This window comes from Amblyraja radiata, chromosome 25 (genome assembly GCF_010909765.2).
Source record: "Amblyraja radiata isolate CabotCenter1 chromosome 25, sAmbRad1.1.pri, whole genome shotgun sequence".
NCBI lineage: Eukaryota > Metazoa > Chordata > Chondrichthyes > Rajiformes > Rajidae > Amblyraja > Amblyraja radiata.
In genome coordinates this window covers 24,267,221-24,288,624 of record NC_045980.1, presented here as the reverse complement: position 1 = coordinate 24,288,624, position 21,404 = coordinate 24,267,221, and the positions used below count along the sequence as shown (strand labels likewise).

Sequence of the window (21,404 nt, the reverse complement as noted above, 5' to 3'; positions counted from 1 at the left end):
GGAACCAATTCCTGCATGAGCATAGAGTCGTGTGGAGGTATTATCGGCACTCCGGCTCACCATATCCATGTTGACTATCACCTACCCATCTACACTAATCCTACACTGATCCCATTTTCTTCTCTCCCGATTCTAACCTTCACAAAATGCATTAGGAGCAAGTCATAGCATCCATTGACTCACCATTTCTATGTATCTTTGAGATGTGGGAGGAGACCAAAGCAACCTGTGGAAGCCCACACAGTCATGGAGAGAATGTGCAAACCCCACACAAGCATCACCTGAGGTCAGACACAAAAAGCTGGAGTAACTCAGCGGGACAGGCAGCACCTCTGGAGGGAAGGAATGGTTGACATTTCGGATCGAGAGCCTTCTTCAGACCCCTCTGTGAATCCCCTGTCACTGCTCCCCACTCTGTTAAAATGAGAGTTCAGCAACATCCTCTCTCACTTGAGGTCAGGATTGAACCTGGGTCTCTGGGGTTGTGAGGTGGTGGCTCTACCAGCTACACCTTCTAACAGAATCCACTCATACAACTGCTTAACCTCCTGAGCCTTTGGGATAGGATTATGTACATCATTCCACGGGAGTAACAGCAACACTCAATATCTAGCAGCTTTGACACTGCACTCCGTCATGGGAGGAGTTAGTGACCCAAAGAGACATCCATGTTTTGGAGACACTCGATGGATGGATGAAGCTTAGGGGGAGTAGAGGGTCAGGTTGAGATTGTGGAGTGCATGACTTGGAGGGGGGGGAAATCTGCGGATGGTGACGCCCGCATGCGCCTGCTGCACTTGTTGCTCTGGGCGGTCGCGGTTGCGGGAGGTGCAGTCAGAGCCACTGTGGACCATTCTGTAGAAGGTATACAGTGCAGACACTGTGCCACGTTGGCGGGAGGAATGAATGCTTAGGGGGGTGGACAGTCCTAGAAGCTGTCGTGCTTCTTGAGCGTTGCTAGTCCAGGTGTGGGAGACTTTTCCCAAATATTTAAAAAAAAACAAGAGTAATCAATCCTCCTCAGAATTGTGTTTATTCCAGTGAGATCACCTCTCGTTCTTCTCCAACATGTACGGCCCCAATCAACCTGACCCCTTCATCCCCAGAAACAACACTGGTGAACCTCCTCCACACCGCTCCTGGTCAAAGAGACCAGGTGGTGTCTCACCAGTCTCCTGAGCTGCTAGAATTCCACAGATGGAGGAACAGATACTTAGTGAGCATATAAATTCCTGGAAATCTCATCATGATCCCGTTTCCCAACTAGTTGCCCTGTTCAATCCATTCCCGTCACTCAGACACCAACACTGCAAGCTGCAGGGGCTCACCATGACCACAGTGGGTGACCCACAGGAGGACCAAGGGTGACCATGTTGGGTGTGGCCATTGTAACAAGAGTGCACCAGCCACAGTGTAGGGAGATTCTGGTTGCCCACCCTCCAGAGTCCATGGGTTCTGCCACAGGGCAAGGGCTTGGATGAGAGGGCAGCAAAATGCTGCCTGACATAGTGGGAGATCGAATTTGCTGCACAATGGCGCAACTGGTAGAGCTGCTGCCTCACAGCACCAGAGGTCTGTGTTTCGATCCCAACCATGGGTGCTGCCTGTGTGGAGTTTGCATGTTCTGGGTGACTGGGTGAGCTTTCACCCGCTGCTCTGGTTCATTCCGACATCCCACGTGCAGTGTTTGGCATCCTCTCCTGGCCAAGGTCAAGGCTTCCACTGTTGCATAGGCAGAAGCAGCCCATCACCTGGATGTTGAAGTGGGGGCTCGGACCCAAAGAGTCATAGAGCTACACAGCATGGAAACAGACCCTTCAGCCCACCTTGTCCATGCCAACCAAGTTGGTATTCTGGACCAGGCACATTTGCCCGCTAAACCCTTCCCATCCATTAATCTGTCCAAATGTCTTTTGAAATTTGTAATTGGATCTGCTTCTTTACCTACCTCTGAATTAACTGATACAACTACCCTCTGAGTGAAAAGGTTGCCTCTGAGGTCCCTCTTAAATCTCTCTCCTCTCACTTGTCAAGGCCCTCTAGTTTTAGAACCTTCTACATTTGGAAAAAGACTGTACCAGCATTCATTTAATCTAAGATCCTCGTTGAGGTCTCCACTCAGCCTCCTATACTCCAAAGAAAAAGTCCCAGCCTATCCAACCTCTCCCTAGAACTCAAACCGGCAAGTCCATGTAACCAGGAGCCAAAAATTACCCAATGGGCCGAATGGACTCCCACTGCAGGGTGATAACTAATTAGTAATCAAAGAACTTCAGTTGCAAGAATTCCAAAATAAAAAGCTCAAAATACTCAATGGGTTAAGCAGCATCCGTGGAGGGAGGAACAGAGTCAATTTCCAAGATCCTTCTTCAGAACTGGAGAAGGATCTTTATAGAAAAGGTATTTAACCTGAAATGTAACCTCTGTTTCCATCTCCACAGATATTGCCTGACCTGGTCAGTGAGTGGACGGCACCGCGGCAGAGTTGCTGCCTTACAGCGCCGGAGACACGGGTTAGATCTCGACTATGGGTGCTGTCTGTATGGAGTTTGTACGTACTCTCTGTGACCACGTGGGTTTTCTCCGGGTGCTCCGGTTTTCCCCAAACTCCAAAGAAGTACAGGTTTGCAGGTTAATTGGCTTCGGTAACAAAAATTTTTTTAATTGTCCCTAGTGTGTGTAGGATAGTGCTGGTGTAGTCGCTGGTCGGTGCGGACTCGTTGGGCCGAAGGGCTTGTTTCTACTCTGTATCTCGTGTCTATAGGTGTCCTTGAGACTCTTGAAAGGCGCCCATAAATAAAATTTATTATTATTATTATTATTATAATCTCTAATATTTAAAGGTATTGTGTGGGGAATTACAGGTGTGGGACTGCTCTGGAACAAGGAAACTGTTACTGCAGTTGGCACAGCAAGAACAGAGAGAGGTTGATGGACCACAACAATGTTCCTCCTGTAGTTTCATTTACACAAAGACAGCTGATGGTGTGCAGGGATTGTGAAAATGGAGTCCGATCCCCTTGGTGTTTATACCGGCAGATGGAATGCACCAGAGCTACAATCATTAACTCATTAACCTACAATCATTAACTGTCCGACACACCCATGGCTCACAGCCATTTGGAAATTGTACAGCAACACCTGGCCCTGGCCTTTGAGCTCTAGTTCACAAGTATCTGTGGTTTAAGGGACTGCCCTGAGTGACTGAAGCTATAACATCCTGTTATTATAGGTGTTTAAGAAGGAACTGCAGATGCTGGAAAATCAAAGGTACACAAAAATGCTGGAGAAACTCAGCGGGTGCAGCAGCATCTATGGAGCGAAGGAAATAGGCAACGTTTCGGGCCGAAACTTTGCCTATTTCCTTCGCTCCATAGATGCTGCTGCACCCGCTGAGTTTCTCCAGCATTTTTGTGTACCTTTGATTTTAGGTGTCAGCTAGAAAGAAGGCAATGAAAACTTGTGAAAGCAGTTGGATCAATTACCCTGCAGTTCCACCTCGCCTGTAACTCAGGGTGTTGTACGCAGTCGATATTTATATGTCATGTATCGAGAGACAAATTGAGACACTGTGTGTAAAGCAGTCTTCAAACCATAATCATAGATAATGAAACAATGAACAGTACAGCACAGGAATGTCTGTGATGAACATAATGCCAAGATAAACTAATCTCAACTCCACATGATCCATATCCCTCATAGCAAAAGGATTTGAGTATAGGAGCAGGGAGCAGGGAGGTTCTACTGCAGTTGTACAGGGTCTTGGTGAGACCACACCTGGAGTATTGCATATAGTTTTGGTCTCCTAATCTGAGAAAAGGCATTATTGCCATAGAGGGAGTGCAGAGAAGGTTCACCAGACTGATTCCTGGGATGTCAGGACTTTCATATGAAGAAAGACTGGATAGACTCGGCTTGTACACGCTAGAATTTAGAAGACTGAGGGGGGATCTTATAGAAACTTTTAAAAATTCTTAAGCGGTTGGACAGGCTAGATGCAGGAAGATTGTTCCCAATGTTGGGGAAGTCCAGAACAAGGGGTCACAGTTTAAGGATAAGGGGGAGATCTTTTAGGACCGAGATGAGAAAAACATTTTTCACACAGAGTGGTGAATCTCTGGAATTCTCTGCCACAGAAGGTAGTTGAGGCCAGTTCATTGGCTATATTTAAGAGGGAGTTAGATGTGGCCCTTGTGGCTAAAGGGATCAGGGGGTATGGAGAGAAGGCAGGTACAGGATACTGAGTTGGATGATCAGCCATGATCATATTGAATGGCGGTGCAGGCTCGAAGGGCCGAATGGCCTACTCCAGCACCTAATTTCTATGTTTCTATGTTTCTATTCCCCACACATCCATGTGCCTATCTAAACGCCTCTTGAATGCCACTATTGTATCTGCCACAACCACCACCCCTGGCAGTATGTTCCATACATCCCCTACTCTCTGTGTAAAAAGTCAGATGGAGCCATAAAGTCATACAGCAAGGAAGCAGGTCCTTTGCCCCACCATGTCCATGCTGACCCTTCTATACTAATCTCATTTACCAGCACTTGCTCCATAGCCTTCTTGCCCAGGCATTTCTGGATACTTCTTAAATGTTCGATTGTAGCCACCCTCTGAGTGAATAAGCTCTTCCTTGGATCTCCCACCAAACCTATGCCTTCTAATTCTTTGCCGTGCGGAAACATTTACTTCTCTCCACCCTATCTTGTTGTGTCAGGTCACCCCCTCAGACACCTCGTCTACAAGTGTCTCCAGTCTCTCCTCGTAACTGAAAGGTTCCATCTCAGGCAACGTACTGGCGATTCTGCACCCTAACCAGTGCAATCACATCCTTCCTATAGGACGACCAGAACCTGTACACTGCACCTCACACGAAAGTAGGAAGTCACTATAAGCTAATGGAGCTGACCTTTAGCCTGACTAATATTGTAAACAGTGAATGGGGCAGAAGTGGTAAACAGTTCCACTCCAGCTGGGCAAAGCCCTGGCTGGACATACATAGAGCAGTGTGAGCAGCGGTAGGCACCAACCTCACCAAAGATACATTGTCTTTGCAGTATCAGATTACCAGAACGATCCCTGGACTCCAAGGGTTCAATCATAACGGGAGGTTATACATATTGGAGTTGTATTCCACATTGGAGTTGTATTAGAGGGTTAGTGCATTTTAGAGATATTTCTTACTTTAGAACAACACAGATAAGGCCATTCGGCCCATCAGGCTGTGACTCATATGTTCATAGTGTAGGAGCAGAATTAGGCCATTCGGCCCATCCGCTATTCATTCAAGGCTGATCCATCCTTCCCTCTCAACCCATCAATATCATCCCCATCTGCCCCATTGCCCCTCTCCCTACAACGTATATTCCTCACACCTGCCCACCATTCCTTTGTCATTGTCCTACACTCCAGGGTCAGTTACAGGAGCTAATTAACGTCCTTGGGATGTGGGGAGGAAACCAGAGAAGTGGAGGGGGAAAGCCATGTGGTCACAGAGAGAATGTGCAAACTCCACAAGAACAGCACCGGAGGTTAGGATTGAACCTGGGGCTGTGAGGTAGCCGCACTAACTGCTGCGCCATCGTGGAACCCTTATTTGAAGGTGGGGCCTTGCTCGTGAACACCGGGACTGGACAAAGTAGCTGAGTTGGTGCTCAGGGCCGGTGCTAACTTACCGATATCTTGGTAAATATGTAGAGGAAGAGGGAGAGGACAGACAGGTAAATCCTGATCCGGTTGCCTCCGAATCGTTTCTTCAGGTATTCCGGCATTGTCACAACCTGGAGGGAAAGAAGACGGTCAGGGTCGGGTCCCAAACCCGGGAAAGGACGGGTGGACGGCGATCCTCGGCCAGCAAGCACGGGGACCATGGATCAAAGTGCTACTTACACCAGCTCTGATGTAGATGGGTACAAATAGCCATCCCAGGATAATGACAATGACCAATGCCTGTTGGGTTAATAGCAGCAAAAAGTTAGGATTTCATCACAAAGTAATCCCAGCAAATTATATTAATGACGAGGACTGAGAGAAATCTCACGGCTTTGACAAAAAGCACTTCAATCACTTTTGTTGCACGAAGGAACTGCAGATGCTAGTTTAAACCGAAGATGGACGCAAAATGCTGGAGTAACTCAGCAGGGCAGGCAGCATCTATGGACAGAAGGAATGGGTGACGTTTCGTGTTGATGCAGTGGGTCCGCCGGCTATGGGAGTCAAGATCGTCCCGTCAATGGAGGGTTCGAGGCCCCCGACCGAGGGAGAGCAAAGGGAAGAGATTGAACTTTCTTTTGCCTTCCATCACAGTGAGGAATGTGGAGGAGTCACTGTGAATGTTCAGTTCAGTTTTATTTGTCATGTGTAGGTTAACACAGGGTCAATGGTACAATGAAATGTGTTTGACAAGACAGCAGGTCACCTCAGCAATGACATTACAAGGATAAAAATAAGATAAAATAAGATAAGATAAAAGTGACATTGGTAGGTAAAAGACAATAATTAATAAAATAATCAACATATATAATATGTTTATGAGTTCATGGCCAGATGGTAAAAAGCTTGATGGCCAGATGGTAAAAACTGTTCTTAAGTCTGGTGGTACGTGCGGCCATGCTCCTGTATCGTCTGCCTGACGGTAACAAGGGGAACAGTCTGCGTGCTGGGTGGCTGTGGTCCTTGATGATGCTGTGTGCCTTCCGCAGACACCGCCTGTTTATGTTAAAATGTGTTTTGTGTGTTCTGTTGATTTTTATTTGTTTGACTGACTTGGCAAATGGAATTCCTCGCATGTTGCAAAACATACTTGGCTAATAAAGTATTATTGTGGATTATGATTGTGATTGTGTGTCCACCTTTGATTTAAACCAGCATCTGCAGTTCTTACTTGCACGTGATAATTTAGTGCCTAGCAATTAGACATTGAAGCATCAGTCAGCTCTGCCGGTGGACCAGTGTAATCCGACTAAACATAAAAACATGGAAAATAGGAGTAGGCAATTCAGCCCTTCGAGCCAGCACCGCCATTCAATATGATCATGGCTGATCATCCAAAATCAGTACACTGCTTTCTACCCATATCCCTTGATTCCGTTATTCCCAAGAGCTAAATCTCATGGCCCTGTCCCACGGTACGAGTTCATTCCAAGAGCTCTCCTGAGTTTGCCCTGATTCGAACTCGGAGATTTACGGCAATGGCCGCTTGTCGGTACCCGGGGCTCTCGTAGACATTTTTCAACATGTTGAAAAATCTTCACGAATCATCCCGAGCTTACATGCCGTTAGCGAGTCTTCCCGAGTACCTGCCGTTAGCGTTATGAGCCGCTAAGAGACGTCCCCGAGCTCTGACGTACCCGCTACGTTCATTCTCCATGCTTACCACGAGTTTGATTTTTTTTAAACTCGGGAGAGCTCTTGGAATGAACTCGTACCGTGGGACAGGGCCATAACTCTCTCTGGAAAACATCCAGTGAATTGGCCTCCACTGCCTTCTGTGGCAGAGAATTCCACAGATTCACAACTCACTGGGTGAAAATGTTTTTCCTCATCTCAGTCCTAAATGGCCTATCCCTTATTCTTAAACTGTGACCCCCCCCTGGTTCTGGACTCCCCAACATGGGGAACATTGTTCCTGCAACTTCCCACGGCTGTCCTCAGCAGGGGACACGTGGCGCGCACGTACGTTCCATTCAAATCCGCCGGTGGCTAATCCCCCCGCGGCACCGTTCCCAGCCAGGCCCACGAAGTGCCCACTGCCGATGTTGCTGGCAAACAGAGAGGCCCCGATCTGAAGGAGAAATAAAACAGTGTTAGGACAGTGCAGCACAAGGCATGGGAGCAAGGAGAGGAGACCTGCCCAGCCCTCTCCACTACCCACTGAGACCCCACCTTGCACCCAGGCCCACTTACATAGAGTCATCGAGCTGTTGGGCTCAGAAGTTGGTTCTTCAATCCATCTCGTCCATGCTGACCTTGATGCTAATCTACACTAACCCCATTTGTCCACATTATGCTCCTAAACTTGTACACCTTCCCGATCCATGGACCTGTCCAAACACCTTTGACATTTTGTCATTGGATCTGCTTCTACTGCCTCCTCTGGCTGCTAGTTCCAGATATTCACCATCCTCTGGGTGAAAACCTTTCTCTGCAGATCCGCTTTGAACTCCCTCGCATCTTGAACCCGAGCACTCCAGTTTGAGCTTCCCCTGCGGTGGGGAGAATACGTTTTCTATCCTAACTAAGCCTCTTTTTAGACTTGTGCGAATGGTGCAAACACAGCCGATGGTGCGAAGGTTTGATTGATTCATAGAAATCAAATCTAACAACATGAAAACAGGCCTTTCAGCCCATTGAGTCCATTCTGCCCATTCGCCAACCATCAATCAACCGTGTACACCAGTTCTAAGTTGTCCCACGTTCTCATCCATTCCCGACACACATGGGGAAGGTTAGAGGCCAATAATCAGGTGCACCTGGAAGAAACCCACGCGGTCACAGGGAGAAGGTGCAAACTGCATCCAGACAGCACCTGAGATTAGGATCAAACCCAGGTCTCTGACGCTGTGAGGCAGCAGCTATACCAGACAGTGGGGGAGGTCATTTAGTTTAGCGATACAACACGCAATACAGGCCCACCAGTGATCCCTGTCACTAACACTATCCTAGGCACTCTAGCGACAGTGGACAAGTTTACCGAAGCCAATTAACCCACAAACCTGTACGTCTTTGGAATGCAGGTGGAAACCAGAGCAGAAGGAAAAGAACCCACGCAGGTCACGGGGAGATTATACAAACACCCTACAGACAGCACCCGTAGTTAGGATCGAACCTGGGTCTCTGGCGCTGTGAGGCGGCAACTCTACTGCTGCACCACCATGATGCCCTTCCTCTCCACGGTCCCCTCAGGCTTCAGCTCCTTGACCACGGATTTACTCACCACCTCTGATGTTGGTATTTCTGGTTTGCATCTGATAACGTTGCTGTGAAACATAGTGTGATGTTCCCACTTTGCAGTGTTGCGTAAACTCAAACTTTTGCTGTTGTTGAAATCTCAGAGTTTACATTGGACCTATGCCCAGTTAATTGAAAGTCCTTCTCCACAAATGATGCAAGGCCTTATCACAGGCCTATCACATCTATGTATTAATTGATTGTGTTGTTTACAAAATATATGCACAAGTATTGATTAATGGTGAAGCTTCGTGTAAAACGACATCTTCACAATCTGATGACATTGGCTGAATTAATGAGAAGATTGCTGATCCATCAAAACTGTTGTCATCGCGAGATCCACAGCCGACCCTCCTCTGTCCTGTAACACCACTCCTTCTGCTTCTCGTAACGCCATCATTCCAATGTATCATTCCTCTCACTCCCCCTTGTAATATTACGGCCTCTCCCTCTCGATGATAACACTCTCTCACTCTGACAGTGGGTTCAAAGCCTCCCTTCCTCCCTCCCACGGTGATCACACACCCCTCTGCCGTCACAAGCCTGTAAGGCTTTCAGTCGAGGTCTACTTACCGGCCACCAACTCATGCTCCTGCCCGCAAGGAAGAAGCCTCCAACCGTGCCTCGGTTACTCTGCACCATCGCCTGTGGAAGCAGGAACACGTGTGACTTAGTGTCAAGCGCTCTTGTCCACAAGTTGCATCACTTTGTGGGGTTTTTTTACACAACATTGATTTAACATTGAGGAAACTTCAGTGGTTTGACATCCTGGACTACACTGTCCAGGGTTAGTTGTATATTTAGTATTGAAGAATATTTGTTTGACTTGTAGTATGGTGGTGGGTTTAGTTTTGATTAATTTCATACTGTACCTATTATTGTAAAGAATTTAATAAATTATTTTTGGTTAAATCTTTCCAGGGTGTTCCAGTGGTTGGCTGTGCCTCCGGACTAACCCCTGCAGTTCAACATGGGAGGGAGCTGTGGGCAAATGTGAAACCAGCCTTCACCAACCCTGCACCCCCACAAGTCACTCCCATTCCTCAAACTCCCCTGGTCCTCTGATCTCCTGCCCAGCAACCTCCAACCACACTCTTGTCCTCTTTGCTGCCACTAACAATACAGACCCTACGTCTTGTTGCCAGGGTCCATCCACTCACCCGCTCCATTCATCTATCATGGCGATCTCCCCAATCTCCCCCAACATTTCTGCTGACCTGCAACTCGTTGCAACTGCCTGCCGATGCATTGGGAAGGTGACCAAATTCTGTCACATTCACACTGTTGGAGTGCAGAGTTAGAGACGGACATGCAGGGATTGGAGGGAGAGTGGTGCAGAGTGGGGGCACATGTGTGCAGCGCCAGAGCCGCTACCTCACAGCGCCAGAGACCCGGGTTCAATCCTGACTATGGGTGATGTCTTTACGGAGTTTGTGCGCTCTGCCTGTGAACATGCAGGTTTTCTCCGGGTGATCCGGTTTCCTCCCCACTCCAAAGACCCGCAGGTTTATAGGTTAATTAGCTTTGTAAATTGCCCCTCGGGTGCAGTATGCAAAAGTAACATAGAACTACGGGTCAGCATGGACTCAGTGGGCTGAATGGCCTGTTTCCATTCTGTATCTCTAAATGGACTGGGATTCCGAGACACAAGAACCCTCCTTGTACAACAGTCACTCACTCCTGAACATCCTGAGGATGCAGCCTCGTGATGCTAAGGCAGGACTTTGTTGTGGAAAATCAACTTGGTTCTTTAAAAAGTTTGAGAAAAATAATTTCCATGCTGGATTTGATTGGGACGGGGAAATAAGACCTCTTAAAACTGCCAGTCAAGAATCGTCAAATAATCTACGAACTTATCTCCAATGACGTATTATAAGTAATTCATTCCACCTTTTCTCTTTTTTGATATTTGTAATTCTTTTTTTTCTCTTTCTCTCTCTTTCTATCTACATAAAAAAACACTAGAAGCAGAATTAATCGACAATTGAAAATTTTTAATAATGTATGATTAATGTATATGAAAATTTTTTTTTACTATAATATGTAACTATACTTTACCATAATATGTTTGCTTCTAATAAAAATATTTTTAAAAAAAGAATGGTCAAAGAGCCTGCTTTCCAATCAGCCCCAATGGAGGAAGGACGTGGAGGGTGTAGAAGAGGGGTGGGAGCAGCAACTTTGAACATCGTTAAACCAGAGGTAGATACTTGGAACATAGAGCAGTACAACACAGGAACAGGCTCCTGTGGCCCACAATATCTGTGCCTAACGTGATGCCAACTTAAACTAATCTTCTTTAACTGCACGTGATCCATATCCCTCTACTCCCTGTATATCCATGTGCCTATATGAAAACCTCTTAAGCTGTCACTGACGTATCTACTTCCTCCACCAACCCAGGCCGCACGTTGCGGGCACCCACCACTCTCCGTGTAACAATCTTGTCCTGCGCCTCCACTTTAAACTCTCACCCTCTGACCTTAGAATTATGCCCTCTAGTAACCATGGAGTCACACAGCACAGATACAGGCCCTTCAGCCCAACTCATCAAGTTCTATCCCCCAAGGTTGAGACTCTGTGAGGTCAGAACTGCTGGCTTCAGGGTCGGCGGGGGGGAGGGGGGTTGAAGGTGATGGCCATCCAGTGCCCCTGCCTGATGTATGCAGCAAGGGTCCTGATGGGTGATCTTGGGCCAGGCCACTACATGGACAATCGGCCACCGATGATTCTTGACAAGTGTGCACCACAACATCAGGGAGAGAACTAAGAAAAAAATTGCAAAGAACCCTTGAATTCATCCAAACCTGAGGAAGTGTTGTGATAATTATAAGAGGTTAGATTTAATATTGCATCATTACTATAGACCATAGTAGTGACAAAACTTTTAATGAACAGCCAAATTGGGCTGGGGAATGCTAATGGCTAACTTCTTAATGCAAGGCTCATCATGTTTATTTCTCTCGTAAAATCATTAACTGATTTCCTAATGCACTGGAACAAGTTCCTATTCCTCCATCTTACTCCATGGAATCTCAAAGTTAAATAAAGTCCAAAAGGATGATCGAGAAGGCCGTCGGAAAATCTGTGGGGCAAGGAGAGTGGTCACCACCCTCAGCTCCTCCTCACGTCACACACTGTCCAGACCTTGGAAATACATTGCACACTTTATCAATGCTAAGGTTGAAATGCTGGAATTCCCTTCCCAACATCTGATGACAAGCACATGGATGGGTGAAGATAGACACAAAATGCTGGAGTAACTCAGAGGGACAGGCAGCATCTCTGGAGAGAATGGGTGATGATTGGGGTCGAGACCCTCTTCAGACTCTCGGTCTGGAACTAGTGAATTTTAACTAAACTAAAAAAATTAGTCTAGTTACCTGGTACTACTGATAATTTATTGTATTATTGTATACATTTAATTGTGTTGTTGTATTAATATGTCGGTAAAGCTGCAACTAGTAAGAATGTCATTGTTCCTTTCTCAGTACATGTGACCATTAAATACTCATGACTTAACTTTTGCTGTGATCTTAGTTAAGAAAATGCAAATTTGTCTGAGGATTCTCACTTAGCCTGAGGGGAGCCCAGCGGCCCATTTTGCCTATCACCTGCCCTTTCCCATTACAAAACATTTCTCTCACACATTTATCCAGATCTTGTTCAAATCCACCCGTGAATTCTGCTGCCATCTGTCTTCCCATGAGGTCGTTTAACTCTTAACGCCTCCTTTTCCTAAAAAACACCAACTTTCCCCACCCTTCCCCTCAGATCCCATCTCAAGGAGACTCCATCTATGGGGACGAGGGAGAAGACTAATTCAACTGGCCAACAGCGACCTGCACAACCCAGGCAAACACAGCAGCGTGCAACAGGGTCAAACTGGAGGCTGAGGCAGGAGATGATGACCAGAATATAGACACAACCATATAACAATTACAGCACGGAAACAGGCCATCTCGGACCTTCTAGTCCGTGCCGAACACTTGCTCTCATCTAGTCCCATCTACCTGCACTCGGACCATAACCCTCCATTCCTTTCCCGTCCATATACCTATCCAATTTATTTTTAAATGTTAAAATCGAACCTGCCTCCACCCCCTCCACTGGAAGCTCATTTCACACCGCTACCACTCTCTGAGTAAAGAAGTTCCCCCTCGTGTTATCCCTAAACTTTTGTCCCTTAATTCTCAAATCATGTCCTCTTGTTGGAATCTTCCCTACTCACAATGGAAAAAGCTTAACCACATCAACTCTGTCCATCCCTCTCATAATTTTAAAGACCTCCATCAGGTCCCCCCTTAACCTTCTGCGTTCCAAAGAATAAAGGCCTATCTAGTTCAAACTTTCTCTGTACCTTAGGTGCTGAAACCCAGGCAACACAAACATCTGGAGCAACTCAGTGGGTCAGGCAGCATCTTTGGAGAAAAGGAATAGGTGACGTTTCGGGTCGAGACTGAAGAATGGTCTCGACTCGAAAGGTCACCTATTCTTTTTCTCCAGAAATGCTGCCTGACCCGCAGAGTTCCTCCAGAATTTCGTGTCTATCTTCGGTGTAAACCAACATCTGCAGTTCCTTCTTACGGATGGTGACAAGAGACTTGTTTAAAGAGGAGGGATCTGGAGGAGAGGGAATGAAGAAGGGTGATGTTCCAATGGGTCAGGTTTGAATTTCAACAGGAACTTTGATAAATCTCAGATGTTATACATTATATTGCCATCCCCTTCCCACCACCTTATTCCATCCATCTTTCCTTCTCATTCTGCACCTGATGTGTAATTGAACACAAATCCTTTCATCTTGCCTCCTCTTATTTACTGCCGTCATTTGTCACGCTGCCGTTTCAAAAGGTGCCCTGGGAGGTGAGGAGAGAAGAGGAGACTCCTAAAGGATGGATCTACTCCAGCAGGCTATGTATCTGCCTCTGCCCTTCAAGAAGTCGCCTGCAAAAGTTTTCAGTTTTTAAAACAATCAGACAAAGGCAGTGCCAACAAGTTGTCCTGGACTCACGTATATCTGGGATACCAAGCATCAGGAAGACAAACAAGAACAAAATCAATACATTTAGTCGCGCTGGATGGCAACAGTGTAATCACAAGTTTGATCGTGCAATGGGTCACTGAGGTAAAGTTTCCCATCCACATGAAATAGTTTTGGACCGTGCTCGAAAACTCGACAAACTTTATAGAGGAAAGTTTAAGAGCCGTTGCTAAAGTGTGTGGTGTTGTGCTCCAGACTCACCCAGACGCCCACAGCCAGGACCACCAAGAAGTAGATGACAATGACCGAGATGTCGGCTGCATTGTTGACGACCACCGAGCCGTCGGGTGTTGGGACGGGGCCGGGCGATGCAGAGACGGTGCTGATGTCCATGGCCGCTTCGCTGTGCTCGCTGCCACCAGTGCCTGGTAGAGGAGGGAGGCTCCAGGGCTGCGCTTTATACCTTGGCAGGTGTGGTCTTCCCGATTTACTGTTAATGATAAAACCCGGAAGCGGGCGGATCTGTATCACGCATTCCCGTAGAGAGTGAGCTGGAGCTGGAGCTGGAGCTGAGCGGCCACGTTCACCAACTCGCTGCCCGCCCCGGGCACTGGGCACTGGGCACTCAGACTAAAGCGCTTCATCCAGGCTGTGTGTGGTGGGGCGGGGAGGGGAGGGGAGGGAGGACAGCACAGCTGGAGGGGTTATGGGTTGAACAGCTGGAAGTACAGCTGGGGAGAGTACAGCACAGCTGGCCAGGGAGCGCAGATGGAGAGGAGAAGGGCAGAACAACTGGGGTGAGGGAGAGGAGGTGGAGGGGTGAGGGGGTCTAACAGCTGTAGTGTGGGGGACACTTGGCCAGGGGCAGGGCAGCACAGCCCTTTAGGGCCATTCCAATCCATGCCACTTCCCAGAGCAAATGTCCTGTTGGACACAGAGTTTAACAACTCGGGCAAAATTATTTATCAGCATCATTTATTCTCCAATCTCCGATTTGATTTTCTCACCTGATAACATTGCTGTGAAACATCGTGTGATGTCCCCTCTTGGCAGAGTTGCGTAAACTCAAACTTCTGCTGCTGCCGAAATCTCAGACTTTACATTTACCCTTTGCCCAGTTAATGGAGACATCTTCCTAGCAAAAAGATACGAGGTGTTATCACACCTTGAACCCTGTTTTATTTATGTCTTGATTGATTTAGTGCTGTTAGTATAAGTAGATATTGATTCATGATGATGCTTCAGCAAAAAAATAAAAGTTAAAGATGGAATGACGTGGGCTGAACCAATGAATATGGTTGAATCCATCAATACTGTTCACATCAGCCGATCGACAGCCAATCCCCTTAGTGGCTCCTCTACCAACTTCAGCTTCACATCATGACAAATAATTGACTCAATCCACTATCAATCATGCCTGATCCTCAAATAAAACACACTTCACATGTAACTATCCTGTACTTAATGTATGTCTAATGAAAATAATCTTAGAATCAAGGGGGTACAGTTTCCTTCATGGAGTCTGCTACATTTGCTGTTTACATCAACTGTTGTCTTTAGTACATTCAGTGTGTTGTGCAGACAATGGGTCAGCCTTCCTCCAACTTTAGCCTGTTTCCAAGCCGACTGTGGAGTATCCGCTCAGCTTAACATTCAAAGGGAGGGGGTGATGGCAGGCCAACACTTCAAGATGTCCTTCACTGGTTATGAAGCAGTGGAAGCTCTGTTCTCGGAGCAGAATCAGGCCATTCGGCCCATCAAGTCAACTCCGCCATTTAATCATGGCTGAGCTATCTTTCCCTCACAACCGCTATTTCCTGCCTTCTCCCCATAACCCTCGACACCCTTAAGGGCCTGTCCCACTTGGCCGTCATTTGCGTATAATTTACGCTACATCATTTACGCTTCACGACACACGACATGCGCGTCGTGACACGCACGTGATGCACGCATGGTGCGCGATGCCATAGGCAGGGACGCGCGGCCGCGCGTGGCGTCGCAGGATTTTGTGATGTACAAAATCTTCGCACGCCATCTGAGCGACATGCAAATGATGGCCAAGTGGGACAGGCCCTTTACTAATCAAAAATCTGTCAATCTCCGCCTTAAAAATATCCATTGATTTGGCCTCCACAGCCGTCTGTGGCAATGAATTCCACAGATTCGCCACCCTCTGACTAAAGACATTCATTCTCATTTCCTTTCTGAAGGTACGTCCTTTTATTCTGGTCCTAGACTCTCCCACTAGTTTATTATGGCCATCTGACAAGGCAGGATACAGGGCACTCACTGGGCTGAGTTGTGGGAATTTACAGAGCTCTGGGTTTGGGTTTAGAATTTGTTATTGTCACGTGTACCGAGGTACAGTGAAAAGCTTTTGTTTGTATGCTAGGCAACCATATCAGATAATACTACACATAAATACAATCATCATACTCATGTACAAAGGAAAGAGCAAAGAGAAAGATACCAGAGTGCAGAATATAGTTTCTCAACATTGTATTGTACCAGTTCCAGAGAAAACATCAAATGTCCACAATGATGTAGGGCGGAGAATTGGGACTGTCCCCTAGCTTATAGAAAGAGCATACAGGAACCTGATAACAAGTGTGAAGAGTTAAGTCAAAAGTGTTTTATTGTCATATGTCCTGAACCGAAATAATGCAATTCTTACTTGCAGCAGCACAACAGATGTGCAAGCTTAATGGAAGAGGCTGTTCCTGAGGCTGGTGGTACCTGTACCTTCAGACCAAAGTGAGCAGGGAGAAGGAGGAATGACTGGGGTGGGGAAGGTCCTTGGTTATGTTGGCTGCTTTGGCTTCAAGGCAATGTGAAGTGTTGATGGTGTCAATGGTGGAGAGTTTGGTTCTAGCTCCAGCTGCCTCTCCTCAGCAGTGGTTCTTCAACAGCTGGCCTGTCTTGACCCCAGGTACAGATAGTCTGCAGGGCAACAGTGAGAGTGTCCATCAGTTGCCACTCCACCCCAGAGAGAAAGCCATCCTATCATCAGTCATCCAACTGCAGACATCCCCTGTGTCAGTGCATGGTCAGTGGGTGAGTACAAAACTCCGGGGCCAGTGGGGAAAGTACAACACCTTCACTGACACCACTATGCCTGGCCCATGGACTCAACACAGAGAAGACTGGGAGATTCTCGAATCTATTCTCTGTGAACACAGATAAACACTGGAGAGAACAGATCCTCCCTAAACCGCCCGCAGGAGGTATTTGAGTGGGTGGACGGTTTAGGGGAGGATCTGTCCCACCTTGTATTTATCAGCCACTTAGGTCATCTTCCATTCTGAGGGACTGTTGAACAAGAAGCAACAGGGAACCTCTCAGCTGGATCTAGATAAGAATGTTATGCCCTGCACAATGACATCTCCAGACTCCCCAGCATCATTAACTCCCAGATCTCGACCAGCTTTTCTACTCCACTTGTCTGTAATCAAGAGTCAAAAGTCAATAATATATATTTGTTATTGGCACCGGCTATGACACGGAGTAATTAAAAGCTTACGTTTTACAGCTTTAACATCAACAATAAATATATAATAATTTATCAAATAATCTAAAGAATTAACAAGACCATGATAGTGCAAAAACCAAAGTTCTTAGAGCAATGAAAACCAAGTACAAAGTTCTTAGTGGTTCGATGCTGAGGTAGGATTGCGGTTACGAATGTGCAGGCTGGTTCAAGAACTATATGATTGAAGGGAAGAAGCTGCCTGGAAGCTGAAGATGAATATTTCTCAGGCTCCTGTACCTATCTCCCAATGGTAGGAGTGAGATGAGAGCGTGGCCAGGGTGGTGCGGGTCTTTAATGATATTAGGCTGCCTTCTCAAGGAAGCGCTTTTTGTAGATCACTTCAGTGGTGGGGATGTCAGTACCCATGATAGACCGGCCAATGCCCACCACTTTCTGCAGCTTCCTTCATTCTTTTAGCATCTCATTTCATCCTGTACCCATCCCATCTGTTCCCCAATCCCGTGTCCCAATGATTTACCAGCCCTACCCTGCTTCTAGCATTCCGAGTGATAACACTTCTGCAAACTCAGTACTCTCTGATAAAGAGATTTCTCCGCTGTTATGTGTTTCATTCGCATCTGATTGTCTTCCACTGGAAGTCTCCATGGCTCCGATTCTGCATTCCATTCAGGGTGAATGAGCCCCACTGTCGGCACTCTTTAAGATGTAAACACTGTTCTGTCTTACCACTTTCAGTGCTTTATGTGTCTCTACTCCTGATCTCTGTACTCTCTTCTCCCTCACAATGCCAGAGACCCAGGTTCAATCCTGACCTCGGGTGATGTCTTGAGGTATTTTTTCCTTCTTCCTGTGTGGGCTTCCCGCAGGTGCCTTGGTTTCCTCTCACATCCCAAAGGCTTGTAGGTTAGTTGGCCACTGCTGCCTCACAGCGCCAGGGAAGTGGGTTCAAGCCTGACCTCGGGTGCAACCTGTGTGGAGTTTGTATGTTCTCCCTGTGACTGCTTGGGTTTCCTCCCACTTCCCAAAGACATGTGCGTTTTAGGTTAATTAGCCTCGGTAATTTGCCTCCAGTGTACAGGTAGTCTTAGTTTTCGAGATACAGTTTGGAAACAGGCCTTTTGTCCCACCGCGATCCCCGTCCACTAACACTATTCTACACACTATGGTCAATTTATAATCTGTACCGAAGCCAATTAACCTGCACACCTATACGTCACTTGGAGTGTGGGAGGAAACCGGAGCACCCAGGGAAAAACTACGCAGTCTCTGGAGAATGTACAAACTCCGTACAGAGAGCACACATGGTCGGGATCGAACCTGTGTCTCTGGAGCTGTAAGGCAGCAACTGTACCGCTACGCCACCATGCCGCCCCTGCATAGGTGATGAGAAAGTGGGCTAATATAGAACTAATGTGAATGGGTGATCAGTGATTGATTGGACTCGATGGGCTGAAGGGCCTGTTTCCATGCTGTATCTCAAAACTAATCTAAAACAATGGGACTACTGTAAATGGGTGGTAGATGGCCACTCAATGGGCTGAAGAGCTCACTTCATGCTGTGTCTCTCTAAGAGTCTTTGAGTCTAAATGCGGTGCCTGGGGAAATCCCATGCAGTCACAGGGCGAACATGCAAACTCCACACAAACAGCGCCTGAGGTCAGGATTGAATGTGTGTCACATGAGTTGTCAGGCAGCAACCACTGAGCAATATTCCATTGCCGATTAACAAAGGAAGCCGCCATCGCCGAGGATGACGGGGCGAGATGAGCACAGGAGGTGCAGACAGCTGAAGGGTGAGTGGAGGGAACACTGAGAATGAGCACCAGACCGGGGGTGCACGGAAACAGATCGATGGCAGGATTAGGCCGCGGCCCCAGAGAACGCAGCGTTCTGAGCCTGAATCAGTCCATTATCTGTGACCCAACTCAAAGCATTGCATTCTCCGTGACTTGGCAATCGCAGAACAAAGGGACTATTCACACACCCCTTCAGCAGGTAGCTCAGTAATGTGAACAGTGTGAGAAAGTAGCTTCATAGTCTCTGTGGTGATAGGGAAACAGCTGACATACTGACTGGGAGGGTGCCACAAGCTCGGCACCCAGTGTCCATTGGGCCCCGGCAACTGGGGCAATGTTGGAGGGACAATTCCAACCTTTAACAAGCGACTATTTTCTTCCTTTCATATGTCAACGATTGTAAACTTTAACCAACTCTTGGATTCAAACAATCGTCCAGATCCTCCTCCCCCTACACGTTCACCTGTCCCTCGAGTGCTGCTCCGAGCTGCATTTTACTGTCCCTGCTGATCAACTCCAGTCTCAGTCAACCATTTCAACTCCCCTTCCCATTCCCACACTGACCTTTCCATCCTGGGCCTCCTCCATTGCCAGAGTGAGGCCACCCGCAAATTGGAGGAACAGCACCTCATATTCCGTTTGGATAGCTTACAACCCAGCGGTATGAACGTTGAATTGTCTAATTTTAAGTAACTTCTACATATACTCCCCTCCCCTCTCTTCCCCTCTTCCTCCACGCTAGTTGTTGTACCATTTCCACAGTTCTCCACGTTGTATTTAAGAAGGAACTGCAGATGCTGGAAAATCGAAGGTACACAAAAATGCTGGAGAAACTCAGCGGGTGCAGCAGCATCTATGGAGCGAAGGAAATAGGCAACGTTTTTGTGTACCTTCTTAACATTGTAACCCTCTTGAGATCACACCTTCCTGAGCCAACAATGGGACTATCGGAGATAATTTGTGGCCAGCCCTAATTGGCCCTGGTCTTTCCCCACATCCAGATCTCACCGCCCCCACCCTCCCCCTAAATATTTCAGTCTATAGAAGGGTCCCCACCTGAAACGTCACCCATCCTTTACATTCCAAAGATGCTGCTTGACCCGCAGAGTTACTCCAGCACTTTGTGTCTGTCTCAGTAGAAGCCCTCAGCCTTGCCCCCTACATTGCACCGATCTTGTCTTCCACCAGCGTGTCCTCCATGCTCTTTGGTAAGATTCTTCACCCCTAAACGGTGATCCTTCATGGAAAGGTGACGTTCCAGGTCGGGACCCTTCTTCAGACGGTCACACTGTACTTCACCTGTAGACTCTCCAGAGCATTATATAACTGGAACAATGTGTTATTGTCATTGCAAGTCTGAAACTCTCTAGCCCATAACCCCCTTTCCTCCCATTGACACAGTTATGCTACAACGGTGTTTCCACAACATGAATCGGATTTAACGTGATCAATGTATGAGGGACACTATTTGTTTTATGTTTAATTGGTTATGACTTGATTTGGATTGGGAACTAGAGAACAACTTAAAAGCCACTTTGGAATTTGAAACGCAGGAAAAAAACTGTCTTGGAAAAAAACTGTTTCCATGTAACCTCCCCACAGTAATCAGAAGCAAACTGTCTCTTAACCACACAGTGTTTCAATTCACTGCCGGAGCCCATTAAAATTGAAAAACTGACAAGCAGTTGCTTCTATTGTCACTTGTACAATGATACTCAATTAAACAATGTAACATACATGCCATTCATTTGTTTATCTTGCAGTGATAAAAATAAACATTACTATTTAAAAAACCTTTAGAACATGGCATAGTATAGCTCAATGCTGAACATGATGCCTAGCTGAACTGATCTCACCTGCCTGTATATGATTCACGTCCCTCTATTCCCTGCACCTCCATGTGCCTATCCAAAAGCTTCTTAAACAGCACCGTCCCATCTGCCTCCCCCCCCCCCCCTTGTAATGCATTCCAAGCCCCCACCACCCTCTGTGTATAAAACTTGCCCCACACCTCTCAATTAAACTTTTTCCCAATCATCTTATTGCTATGCCCTCTAGTGTTGGACATTTCCACCCTGGGAATAAGGTTCTGACTGTCTACCGTATCCATGCCTCTCATAATTTTATATGTTTCTAACGTTTCGCCTTAACCCCCCCACGTTCCAGAGAAAACAATCCAGG

At 47.0% G+C, this 21,404-nt stretch overlaps 1 protein-coding gene across 1 annotated transcript in view; it reads right to left on the bottom strand.

Annotated features, from left to right (window-relative positions):
* Window positions 1-14,453, bottom strand: part of LOC116987445 (sodium/glucose cotransporter 1-like) — a 32,700-nt gene extending 18,247 nt beyond the window's left edge. The window contains 5 exon segments of the mRNA XM_033043501.1: window positions 5,680-5,784; window positions 5,894-5,953; window positions 7,683-7,787; window positions 9,527-9,598; window positions 14,199-14,453. Coding sequence (XP_032899392.1) covers window positions 5,680-5,784; window positions 5,894-5,953; window positions 7,683-7,787; window positions 9,527-9,598; window positions 14,199-14,330 — 474 coding nt within the window. The 5' untranslated portion in view covers window positions 14,331-14,453.
* Window positions 14,454-21,404: the final 6,951 nt, after the last annotated feature.